Source organism: Camellia sinensis, chromosome 12, assembly GCF_055761805.1.
Source record: "Camellia sinensis isolate YWXY chromosome 12, ASM5576180v1, whole genome shotgun sequence".
NCBI lineage: Eukaryota > Viridiplantae > Streptophyta > Magnoliopsida > Ericales > Theaceae > Camellia > Camellia sinensis.
This window is the reverse complement of record NC_138972.1, coordinates 70,856,661-70,870,061: the sequence shown is the minus strand read 5'-3', so window position 1 is coordinate 70,870,061 and position 13,401 is coordinate 70,856,661. Positions and strand designations below refer to the sequence as shown.

The 13,401-nt window shown below is 39.2% G+C and overlaps 1 protein-coding gene and 1 long non-coding RNA gene across 2 annotated transcripts; one reads left to right on the top strand and one right to left on the bottom strand.

Annotated features, from left to right (window-relative positions):
- Positions 1-625: 625 nt before the first annotated feature.
- LOC145804181 (protein FAR1-RELATED SEQUENCE 5-like) lies at positions 626-3,665 on the top strand. Its single transcript, XM_082897923.1, has 3 exons — positions 626-3,064; positions 3,156-3,320; positions 3,426-3,665. The coding sequence occupies exons 1-3, from the start codon at positions 749-751 to the stop codon at positions 3,528-3,530; spliced, it is 2,586 nt and encodes an 861-aa protein (XP_082754049.1). The 5' UTR covers positions 626-748; the 3' UTR covers positions 3,531-3,665.
- A 1,396-nt stretch (positions 3,666-5,061) lies between these two features.
- Positions 5,062-8,304, bottom strand: LOC145804180 (uncharacterized). The gene is made up of 3 exons (XR_014345805.1): positions 8,017-8,304; positions 5,566-5,717; positions 5,062-5,477 (listed from the first exon to the last, which is right to left on the bottom strand). It is a non-coding gene; the product is annotated as an uncharacterized LOC145804180 (long non-coding RNA).
- Positions 8,305-13,401: the final 5,097 nt, after the last annotated feature.

The following is a 13,401-nucleotide window of genomic DNA, read 5'->3' as shown; positions in this document are numbered from 1 at the left end:
TTGCTGTGAAAATCCCAATATTGATATACTATCCTGCAGTAATAAGAATGAGTTGGGCCTTGGATGAAATTGGTGTCCATTGTGTTGAAATTTGGCTGTCAGTTGATGAATTTTATTGTTATCCATTTGTATTTATAGTTTTGTACTGTAATGGATTGTTGTCCAGTTGATTATAATTTAATTTAGCGTGAAATTGAGTCCTTTAATAAATTGTTTAACGTGATACTTCTGGCAGAGTTGAGTTTTTTGATAATAGTGTTAAATTTCCAATAGGAATTATCCACTGCTGCACAAACCAAACTTAATATGGTGAACTAAAATGATGGAACATTATTCAGTGTCAGAATGTCTGAAATGTTTCTGTTGGGGAAAATCTATGAACTTAACAGATTCCTGGAGGGCACTAATTTAACATGCAACTGATGATTTGGCTAACCCCATTTTTTTTTACTTGGCCTTTTTCGTGATTCCATATCACATACCGACCTTTAGCCTGAAAGATATATGACACTCATATTTCCATCCCATTAATCTAATGTCTTTACCTCGGTCATCTCTGGAAAACAAGATTTTATGAAAACTCTTTTGAGGTTGGGTTTGTGGATATTTTTATTGACTTTGAATAGGAAACTTATGGAACTATACTTGGGTCTGCTAGTTATGAATAACTAAAATGCTTGTGTTATTAACTGCAACCCAAAAATCTTATTAAGAAGCTCAACTATCATTAACTTAAGATTTTATTTATATGGGTTTTCAGTTGCATTTTGATATCGATATGGAACCTGAGAATGACTGTGATTGGAAGCCAAAATTGGGAATGATATTTGATTCTGAACAATGTGCGTATGAATTTTATAATACATATGGAGGAAGAATGGGTTTTAGCATAAGAAGAGATTATTGTAAGAAGGACAAGTTCACTAATCAACTTATTCATAGACTTTTGGTTTGCAACAAGGAGGGATTTCGAAAGGTTGACAAGCGAGACCCATTGTCAAAAAACTCTAGAGCTGAAACTAGGACTGGGTGTGAGGCTCGACTTTATATTAAATTACATGAGGGTAATGGAAAATATGTTGTGACTGATTTCAAAGAAAAACACAACCACGATCTTGTATCACCTGAGTGTGCCCACATGTTGCCATCACAAAGAAAGATCTCCACTACCCAAGCAATTCAATTAGATTTAGCGGCACAATCTGGTCTTCGTTTAGGCCAGTCTTTTGAACTCATGGGTAGGGAAGCTGGTGGAAGGCAATGTCTTGGTTTTACGAAGTTAGATTCTAAAAATTATTTGAGAACCAAAAGACAACAAAGTTTAGCATATGGGGAAGTAGGCAATGTGTTGCAATACTTTAAAGAAAAATCTTTGCAAAATCCTTCATTCTTCTATGCTGTTCAATTAGATAATGAGGAGCAAATAACGAATATGTTTTGGGCCGATGCACAAATGATCATGGATTATGCCCAATTTGGTGATGTTGTCACATTTGATACGACTTACAAGTTAAACAAAGAACATAGACCCTTCGCATCTTTTGTGGGATTCAACCATCACAGGGAAACAGTTATATTTGGTGCAGCATTGTTGTATGATGAGACCGCCGAATCATTTGTATGGTTGTTTGAAAACTTTCTACAGGCTATGTCAAGGAAGGCACCGAAAACTTTGTTCACCGATCAAGATGCTGCAATGGCTAAAGCCATACCCATCGTTATGCCTGACACAAGTCACCGATTGTGTACTTGGCATTTGATGCAAAATGCATTAAAACATGTTAACTGTTTGTTCCAAGATAAGGGGGTCAAGGGTGTACTAAATAAATTCTTCTTTCACATTGAAGATGCAAATCAATGGAAATTAGAGTGGGCGGAAATGCTTGATAAATATGATGCGCATGAAAACCATTGGTTGAAATTGACTTTTGCGGTGAAAGAAAAATGGGGATGGCCTTATGTTAGATCAACATGGGCTGCGGGAATGAGTACCACACAACTTAGTGAATCTTTTAATGCTTTTTTGAAAGATTACATTCGTTCGGATTTCAACTTAAATGAATTCTTCATGCATTTCGAAAGGGTACTTTATGAGAAGCGATACAAGGAGTTAGAAGCGGCCTATGCTTTGTGCCAAAGGTTACCAAAGGTGAAAGCAACAATAAAAATGTTAATTCAAATGGGTAACGTCTACACAAAAAAGATCTTTGAGGAATTTCAAAATGAGTACTTTCAATCCATTGAATCAGACATAGAAGCAATTGAATATGGCGAAGCTAGTACCATTTACACAGTTGTTGATGTTGGTAACAAACATGCAAGGAAAGTGAAGTTGGAGAGGGATGGCTCTTTGGGTTGTAATTGTACAAAGTTTGAAAGGGAAGGAATCTTGTGTTCTCACTCGTTGAAGGTCATTAGAGACGTATTGAAGATGAAAGAGGTTCCTCCACAATACATTCTGAAGAGGTGGACCAAACAAGCAAGAGCCGAAACTGTGCAGCACATTAACGAAAATGACATTCAAGTAGATGTGAAATTCCAACAAGCTTCGCGGTATAAGACATTGATGACTGCATTTAGAGCAGTAGCAAGTAGAGCTGCTGAAACTGAAGAAACATATGATTTTTGTATTGCACAGCTTGCTACATTAGGTGCAGATGTTGAAGGCAAGTTAAGTGCTCATTTTGGTGTTGGAAATGAAGCACGTAATGATGATGATACCCAAAGCTTTGAAGTGGAATGCGAAGATGTGAATCATGTTGTGCAACCAAAAGGATTGAAGAAAAAGGTGGCAACTAGTAAGGGCAAAAGGAGGGTCAAAGGTGGATTCGAAGCGGCGTTGGTAGCGAACTCCAAAAAAAAATCCCGTGCTAACAGCTTGGCTTCGTCACAATCTATTGCAAGTCCAACAGTTGCACCTTCTCCATTATCTGTTGGAGGAGATATCTATGTTCGTCAACATGTTCCTCCTCTTCAACCTCTTCCTCCCCTTCATCCTCTTCCTCCATCTTTGCCCATGGGTGGTAATTCTATTCCTCCGCCATTGATGTATCCCACATATCATGTAAGTCTTACTTTAACATTGTATTTTTTTTGTGGATATAATATGTGACTCAAACCATGATTGCGAAGCCTAATATATGACATTGTTGTAGGCGAACAATTTGCGGGACATGTATGTTGTGCCAAATTATTTGCCAAATTCAATGTCTCACCTGCATTCTAGTGGATCAACATTCCAGTCACTACTTCAAGGTTCATGTGGATATGACATTGGGTTTCGATATTCTCAAGAATCAACTACCCCAATGTGTAGTCAGGTTCGTCTTTGCTATCTTTTTAATTTTTATTATATTTATAGTTGTTGAAAATTCCGTCATACCATGTATTCACTTGTTGAGAAATTTGAACATTTTCCCTTTTAGGCTATGGACAAGCAGAAACAGAGGCAAACTGATGCTGAAATTGGGCTGAACAGTGAAGTCATAGCCTCTAAAATTGATGGTTATTCTGTCGCTGCTGGAAAGTGATGGTTATTCTGTTGCTGCTAGAAAGTCATACATTAGTCTTTTTAATGGATTGTATGTGTTAATGGGTTGAAGCAATGTAACATTTTTGATGGACCAATGTTTTAATTTAACTTGTTATGGATTGTATGTGTTAAACTGTTATGGTGTACATTTGATCTGTTTTTTTTTATGTGGTACGGACATGATTCTGTTTTCGTACATTTGATCCTTATTTGTGGACATGTTCTGTTTTTGGACATGATCTGTTTTTGTGAAGTGTGAAATGTGCTGTAATGGTTATGTGAAGTGTGAAGTGTGAAGTGTGCTGCTGATATGCATAGGTCTGGTTGTGCAATTATTTTGCTGGTATGCACAGGTCTTGTTCTACAATTATTCTGCTGGTATGCACAGGTATTATGGTTCTGCATGCTTCTGGTTCTGTGAAGTTTAAGGGAAAAAAAATGAACCATTGCAGAATTTTTGATCTGGTATGCAGTGGACGAGCAAAATTTTGGTTCTGCATGCTTCTGGTTCTGCTCTGGTGTTTTGATTACATAGAGAACTTGGTGACTTGTGAGTGAATGTTTAGGGAGATAGAGAGTGAGAAATGAGGAATAAGTGCAGATGTAAGTTCTGGTTGTATGTACCCTCTTCATCATTGAGCATCAGATTTCCAGAAAGCAAGTCATTGTGAGCAAACACCTGCACTTAAAATAATGACCATTGCAGAATTTTTGATCCATAACAGAGGCAAAACCAAATAATATAAGTGCAGGATTTTTTATCCATAACAGAGGAAAAACCAAGTCATTGGCTGTATGGTTCTAAATGCATGGTTCTGAATGGTTCTGAATGTATGGTTGATGTATGCTGGGTGTCTTTTTTTTGGTTGTTCTCTGGTTCCTCTGCTCTCAAAGGTTTTTGGGGCTGTTTAATCTGGTTTTGCATGCTTCTAGTTCTGCATGCTTCAGGGTTGGTGATGTACACCAGTTTTGCACAGCAATTATGCTGGTTCTGATCTGTACACCAGTTATGCTGGTTCTAATCTGTATTCATTGTTTCTGGTATGCTGGACACTTAGAGCACTAGAAGTGTGTGAGGTGTGAAGTGTGAAGGATGTACAGAAATGCTAGTATGGTGTGAAGTGTGTGAGGTGTAAAGTGTGAATCATGGTTTCATATGGTTCTTGTGAATTCATTCTGCTGGTATGGTGTACACCAGTTTTGCACACCAGCAACATGTACACCAACATAATATTTTCTGCTACTTCACAATTAGATCACTCAAAGGTATTAACACTGAAGAACTGTTGATAAATTACTAAAAGTGAACAATTATAATTTGGTTCATATGCAACAGAACATGTGAAATGTGCCTATGCAAAATAAACAGTAGCAGATTTCACAACCAACATACATGCAGAACCAGCCTACAAAAAACCATGTCACAGATTGTCCTGTAAATGAAAACATTCCCAAGTTCATAAAATCCAAGTCATTCCCAAGTTCATTAAATCCACTAGGACAATAAACCATTTAAAAACCATCTCAAATCATTCCCAACTTCCCAAATTCCATTCATAAAAACATCATAAAGTACAAACATCATAAATCCATAATAACATTAGTTAAATTTTTCGGATACTAACATTACATCATAAAGTAGATTACATCCATAAATCCATAATAACTTTAAATCCATAAATCCATAATAACATTACATCATAAAGTACAAAAGTAAAGCAAATACAATCAAATACACCATCGCCTTCAAAATATTTTCCACCATTCGAAGCCTTCGACCATAGTCGCCATGTTCATTTTCCACGTCATACAGCCTCCTCCTCAGCTCGTTAAAGTCTTCTACTGTAACACCATCAGAAGCTCTAGTGTTGGAACGGATTGTGGAAGTCACATCTTCGTCATCTTCAGCCACGAACTTGAAGTAATTGCAATTGGGATTTTCAGTCTACAATGCAACCAACAATTAGTTAGTCTATTAAAACAAATTAAATTGTGACTACTTACATATTTAATATTTCCAATACAATACTTACATATTTTGATGGGCAAACAAAGAACAAACGCCCTTTATTTCCATTCTCATTAGTTTTTACGATATGTATGGCAGCTGTTCTTCCACAATTGCACATTCTCGGTTTTAATCTTATGTTGCTGTTGTCATTAGAAGAAGAAGCCATTTCTAAATCTACATCGACAATACAACACAAACAGTCAGCCCTCGAGAAACCAATTTAGTTTTGAAACCAACATTGTAGTGGACTCATAAAAACCTATTCTATCTGTTATTCAGCATTCTAGTTCTACATACAAATTGATTAGGTCTCAAAGTGTTTAGTTGCACTGAATTCAGGAAAACAATGCTACTGCCCTTCTCATGATCTAATAAACATATAATTATGTGTTTTTTAAGATTCTTGTCTTTTATAACTAGATTTTTGTCTTTTAAGATTCTTACATGATCTAATAAACATATAATTATGTGTTTTTTTTTTGGTTTAATAATATAACAAAATGTATCACTTTACATTTAGTAAAGAAAATTGAAATCCAAACTAATAATATAACAAAATGTATCATAATCTTAGACTGATTCAACAAATAAATTGATAATTTCATAATTAATAATCTTATAAATATGCTTTGTTATGGTTTTGCCCTGACCTCCTTTTCTAGGGTCATACAGCCCAGGTTTCAATTTTAACTTTCATATGGAGTGAACCAAAATTTGTGACACAAACTTAACACTTTCTTGGGAGGCATTTGAATGGATACCTTTTAACCTTGGTAAGGCTGTGGTGCACTGTGCAGAGACACAAATATGAACCCAAAAAAAATAAAAACTACTTTCAATTGTTGCCAAACAAAATACGCTTGCAAGGATTGCCATCAATGGTGGTTGCTACTTTTGAAGACATGGGTGTGCATTAGGAGCAAGTGGGAACTTCAGTTTTTGAGTCAACCATTGAGCTTTCTAATGTAATCCTTACTACGTTGATGATTAAATTTAAATAAATAAATAAATTTGATTAAAAAAATTACATTAAGACATGGAGCAGAGTAATTATGTGTCTTATGCAATGCTTTGATTTTTCACATTTGTCTTATGCAGAGTAAATAAAAAAAACAATTTCACATTTGTTTTGATTTTTCATTAATTATGTGTCTTATGCAATGCTTTTCTGGTATTGGGCTCTTAGTTATTTGTCAAACTACATTTCTTATCAATCAATTGGTTAGTGGATTATTGGAGGTTATTGTCAATATATTTATCATTAAAAACAAATTTTGGCCCTTAATCAAAATGTGCTCTATGAGAGACTTGACAAAATCTTTATTCTAACCTTCTAGAGTGGAGTTGAGTGTATTGACTCTATATACTTTTAAAATCTAGATTCTAGTACTCTTTATTTGGAAATAATGAATTTATCATGTGCCTATTTTTTATTGTGAAATCATAATTCTAATACTCTTATTTGAGATTGTTAGTTCCACACATAATAAAAGAAAATATGGACATAAGGATTGTCAAAAATCCAGATTGCAGCTTGCAGCTCTCAACATGACTTGCACCTTGCAGATTGTTAGTTCAACATATTTGCAGATTGTTAGTTCAACATGACTTGCAGATTGCAGATTGTTAGTTCAACATATTCGTAGTGAAATATGTAGAAAATGTATATAAACAAATAGGTATACCATGATATGACAAATGATCTCAAATAGGTATATAAACAAATGTATATAAACAAATGATATGACATTGCTAATTTTTCTCACAATGTATTCGAAATCATGGTATATCATGGTATATAAATTAGTAAGACATATTAGCAATGCTGGGTTTGGAGTATATAAATCATGGTATACCTATTTCATGGTATATAAATCACATAGTATACAATGGAAGGTCTTACCATTGATATCATACAATACCATGGTATATAAAAATTAGCAATGTTTGGAGTATATAAATCATGGTATACCTATTTCTAATTTTTCTCACAATCTATTCGAAATCATGTATATTCTCACAATCTATTACTTAACAAAACATACAATGGAAGGTTGGCATTAAACCCAGTTGTGTGTTCTTGTTAGCCCACTCCAATCATGGTATACCTATTTCTGATTGTAAACAATATCAAGATTCATACAAGCTGTGAAAATCAAATCCTCATTCTAGACAGATTTAGGACATTAAAAGATCTGTGAAAATCAAACCAATGTGATGCATATGGACAGAGATGGAAAAAAAAGAAGAAGAAGAAGAAGAAGAAGAAGAGGAAACCAAATCAAAGCCCTAAATTTGAAATTCCAAATCTAAAAGCCCTAAATTTTTTCAGACGTTTCAAAATCCCAAATCAAAGCCCTAATTTTGAAATTCCAAATCTGAAAATCCCTAAATTTGTTCAGAAATTCGAACTCTAAAAGCCCTACATTTTTTCAGACTCCAACTTCTTAATTTCAGACGTTTGAAGACCAACCTGGTTCGTGATCTATGCTGAACTGATGGTGGTCGTCGCGGTGGAGTTCACGCAGCGTAGAGGCTGAAGCGGTGGAGCTGTGGTCGTCGTGGGGTCGCCGTTGGGACTGGTCGCCGGTTCGCCGGTGAGGGTAGGTTCGGTGGACGACCACGATCGACTGTAAGGCTCATTGAAACTGAGAGAGTGAGAGAGTGAGACAGTAAGGCTGTGTTGTTGTTTTGTTTGGGCGGGAAGTCGAAAACATTAAAAATTTAATTTTTTTTTTTTTTTTTATTAGAGCCGTTGGATGACCAACGGCTGATCTGAGCCGTTGCCCGCATGAACTCAAGGACCCTCCTCAAGGAGAGGATCCGAACTCCTCATTTATGACTTGTTCTTGCAGCACATTATTGAATATGATGTAAGACATACAAATATTTGACCAAATTGTGTGCCCTATCTCTTTTTCTTTATGAAGATGTTGAGACTTGACGTAACATATTTTATTGCCTCACCACCCAATAAATCAAACACATAATTCCTTGTGAAAAACGTCCAACCATCGTGTATAAACTTGGACTTATTAGTTATACTAGCTTATCAGCGGTGTTATGCACGGAAAAATTATAAATATTTATATTTATTTTAGATTTTTTTAATATATAAATTATATTTTTTAAAATTTTTTATAAAAATAATTTAACAATCTTATCACTAATCATAGTGTATGAGAGAAGTTAAAAAGAGTGCTGCAGTAACTATACACAGATTGTATCTATAGTTATTTGTATGAGGGGATTTTAAATGCTGATCAGAAGATTTTGACCAAATCAATAAATGCAAGCATGTGGATTGAAAAAAATTAATAAATGTTGATCAGGGGATTTTGACCAAATCAATAAATGTTGAGTTTTTTTTTAATAAAAAATTTTAAAAATTCAGATTGAGATATTGAAACTCCCACAGGCCTTGAGGTTAAAAATCCCCTTTTGCTTAAAACCCCATTGAGTGTTTATATTTATCTAACTTCAATTATATTAAAAAATCAAATTATAAACAAAAAGAGATAACTTCAATTATACAAATCACATTTTTTTTAATGCTATCTAACTACAATCACATTTTTCTTATAATAAAAAAATAATTGAAAAAAAGAACCATTAAAATAGTAAATAAAAAGATTATTTAGAAGCATTGAACAAACTACAATCACATTTTTCTTTTTGTAAGTGCTTATGTTTATCTAATTTCAATCATATTAAAAAAATCAAATTATAAACAAAAGGAGATAACTTCAATCATACAAATTACAATTTTCTTAATGCTATCTAATTGCAATCATATTTTTCTCATAATAAAAAATAATAATTGAAAAAAAGAACTATTAAAATAGTAAATAAAAATATTATTTAGAGCCATTGAACAAATTACAATCACATTTTTCTTTTTGTGAGTTAACTTCAATCATATTAAAAAATCAAATTATAAATAAAAGGAGATAACTTCAATCATACAAATCACAATTTTTTTAATGCTATCTAACTACAATGGCATTTTTCTCATAATAAAAAAAATAATTGAAAAAAATAACCATTAAAATAGTAAATAAAAAAGATTATTTAAAACCATTGAACAAACTACAAGCACATTTTTCTTTTTGTAAGTGTTTATGTTTATCTAATTTCAATCATATTAAAAAATAAAATTATAAACAAAAGGAGATAATTTCAATCATACAAATCATAATTTTTTTAATGCTATCTGATGATACAGTTACTACACAATGGGTCCTAGGTGGAATGGGTCGGACTGATCCACGCTTCTTCAACCAGTAACTGGGTGTTCAAGTCCACCAGAGAACCTGCATACAAGTTCAACAGGGGAACGGGGAGTCCCCCAGCGAACCCTTCGACGAGCAAGTTAGAGAGAGAGAAGTGTAATGTAGAGATATGAATTGGAGATAGAAAACTTAACCTTCTTCTTGTCTTCAACGTTTGCTTATATCCTTTGGTCATCATTTCGCTGTCCCTTCCGACCTGCCATTTTGGCTGAAAGTCTATGTTGTAGCATACCTTGTTCAGGGTAAGGGGGTGCTATTCCGACGGAGAGGTGTTGTCGTAATAAATGTTGTGATGGGCTGCATTAATGGCGATGTGCAGTGGCAATAACTTTGCAGATCTTTGTCTGCTGATGTGGCTTGTCCTTTACCTGCCATATGTCTGAATGTCATTGGCTCTTTATGCCACGTTGGATTCCAGTTGTTCTGGACTTCACCAGCTGGGTTATGTATTGGGCTCCAAGTGATGTGCTTGGGTTGTTCATAGTGGGTTATGGCCTTTATGGGCTTACCCACGTCAGTAGTCCCTCATTCCCGAGTGCAGCTTTAGTCCAACGAAGGGAATACTAATGAAGAGAATAAGGGTGTTAGAGATTGGCAGCATGGAGGTCGACCGGCAGCGGTGACCGAGTGGGTGGACTGACCGTGAGGTGGACCGACTGTGAGGTGGACCGAGTGGAAGGGAGGACTATGAGGTGGACCGACCGCGATTTGTGGCCAAGTGGAAGGGAGGACCATGAGGTGGACCAACCGCGAATCGTGGCCGAGTGGAAGGGCCGACCACGAGGAGGGCCGACCGCGAAGGTTGGCTGAGTGGGAGGGCCGACCACGAGGAGGGCTGACTGTGAAGGTTGGCCGAGTGGAAGGTCTGACCACAAGGAGGGCCGACCGCAAAGGGTAAGGTGGAGGGGCGCGGGGCTCAAGAGGCGGCGTGTCACGTGGTGATTTGAAGTGGAAAAGACTGGGTAAGGGGAGAAGACAGTGGATCATGGTCGTACACGTGGCAACATCTCGTGGGGGGGGGAGATTAGGCGTTGGATCAGAAATGAAACGATAGGTCATTATGGGTGTTGAAAAGACAGTTTTGGCGGATGTTTTGAAAATTTTTCAAACTGGCGCAAATTAATTGCGACCCTTGGAATACGGGCAAGCCTTGGACATTTGGCATTATTCGATTTACCTACTTCTTTGCCAAAAATCAAAACATCCCAAGTGTAACTCCTTTGTTGCTGACGATACACCTCTGCAACATTTTTTCAATTTCCTTGCACCTGCATCCAAAGCAATTCGCAGACATACCATAGAAATGGCCCAAGAAGAAGCTGTGAATGTCAGGGTGGATCCGCTTGGTGATGATGACGTAGTGGAGTTAGCAGAGAAGTATAGGACGGAGAGGCAAATTGAGAGGGTGGGGGAATCGGTGGTACGATCTCATGCTTCCACCATGATAGCAGCTCCGAAGCCAATCAGCCAGGCGGAACCAGATCACTGGCACACGAAGGCTGACAAATCCACGGTTACCGCGGCGGAGTTAGAGGTTATTCGCAAAAAATACCAGGTGCCTGCTGAAATAGAATTATTGTTGCCGACGTCAACGGAAAGTCCGTCCGACGCAAGGCCGGGGGAGTTTGCCCTTTACGAGGAAGCATTGAAGGGAGGACTGAGGCTGCCACTGCCGCAAGTGGTGGTAAATGTCCTGAACCGTTTGGAGGTGGCACCGGGCCAACTAATGCCCAACGCGTGGAAGATTGAACTGGCCTGTGCAAGCGCGTGGCCGAAGGCGAATGAAGGGGTAGCCATGACAGTAGACGAATTCTTCGCATGTTATAAGGCTTCAAGACAACAAGAGACTTGGGTGACGTTACAGGCGGCGGCAGGGAGGGGTCTGGTGGTAGGGCTGCCGTCATCAATTAAAGGTTGGAGGCCGCGGTGGTTCTATGTGTCTACGAATGGAGGGGCTGGGGTACGCACGGTATGGAGAGTGCCCACCAAATCTGTAGAGCCAAAACTGGGAGCAGCGACAGAGGAGAGAATAAAGAAGGTGAAGGCATGGCGGGAGAAGGAGGGGGTCAGGTGGGACAAACTCGTTTAACCCTCAGACTTGTTTGGAGCGAGGTTGGGTCCTCAGCCGAGCGGTGGAGATCTGGGGCGAGCTGAATTGGAGGCGAGGAGGAAAGCGCAAGAGGCTGAGGATATGGTCATCCTTGCCAAAGCCAATAAGTTCAAAGAGTCCCAAGAAGACCGACCGCCAAAGCCGATTGCGAGGGAGGGGATCTAACCTCGTCCCAAACCCTTGGGGGGAAAAGACTTAGGTGGATTTATGCCCCAACCGCCCCCAGTAGATCCTTTGAAGGAGATGGAGGTGGAGGGTGTAGTAAAGAAGAAGAGGAGAGTGAGGAGGAGTGAAGAAGAGCTTGCCGTGAAGAGGAGGAAGGAAGTGATGGCAGAAGAGACCAGCATGGTCAAGGAGGCAGAGAAGGGGGGGATGGAGAAGACCCCAGGAGGGGCGGTCGTCCCAGAAGTGGTGGAGATCGCCTTGGAGAGAGTGGAGGTCGTCCCAATAATGGTGGAGATCGCCTCAGAGGTGGCGAGGGTCGCCCCCAAAGTGCAAGTAGAAGGTGAGGCAACTGGCCCTGAGCCAAGAGGAGGAGAACAGTCCCAGGGGGTTCCTGCGCCCTAAGGAGGGGGTGTCAGGATGACGACCGGGATCTACCACGCTCGTGCAGTGGCTGGGCAGCTGGAGGGAGAAGAAGGCCCAGCCAGGGCAGATGCAGATCGCCTTGTGGGATCGTGGATGAAACAGCCGTGCGCTCAATAGCTAGATTTAATGAGGCTGAGTTGCTGAGGGGGTTATGCTTTGCTCAAATGGAGGTAACCACCTTAGCAGGAGCTCTGCTGAGAAAGGTGGGGGCAGCAAAGATGAGGGCAGACGAGGTCAAGGCTCAACTTGCAATTTTGAAGGAGGAGCGTAAAGACTGGGAGAGTGCCCATGCTGAGCTGCGAGCGGTCAAGTTGGAGCTGGAGAACGAACGCCGCCAGGTTGTGTCGCTTGAGTTCCAACTGGCAGGCGAGCAAAAGAAACTGGAGGATGCTCAAAAGGACTACGCGGTCGCCAACGAACGATTTGAAAAGGCTATGACCAACAATGAGAATCTACGTGCCCAGCAGATCAAGGAAAAAGAAGACGCAAACCTGGAGATTGCTAGGCTGTAAAAAGAGCTGGAAGATGAGCGTATTAAGGCAATGGAGGGGAGGGAGGGCCTGTAGAAGGAGTTGCAGGAAGAGAGGGCCAAGGCAGCTGCTGAAAGGGCGACCCTGCAAAAGGAGTTGGAGGAGGAGAGGGCCAAGGCAGATGCTGAAAAGGTGACCCTGTAGAAGGAGTTGGAGGAGGAGAGGGCCAAGGCAGCCTCTGAAAGGGCGGTATACCCCGATCTGTGTGTTGCAGCAGTGGATCAGTTCAAGGGGTCTGCTGAGTTTCAGATGGCAATTGATGCTGCGGTCGCCAACAGCTTGGCGAGGGAGGAGTCTGGGGGGGCAGGCCCGTCGAGGACGACCGCTGGGGGCAGGAC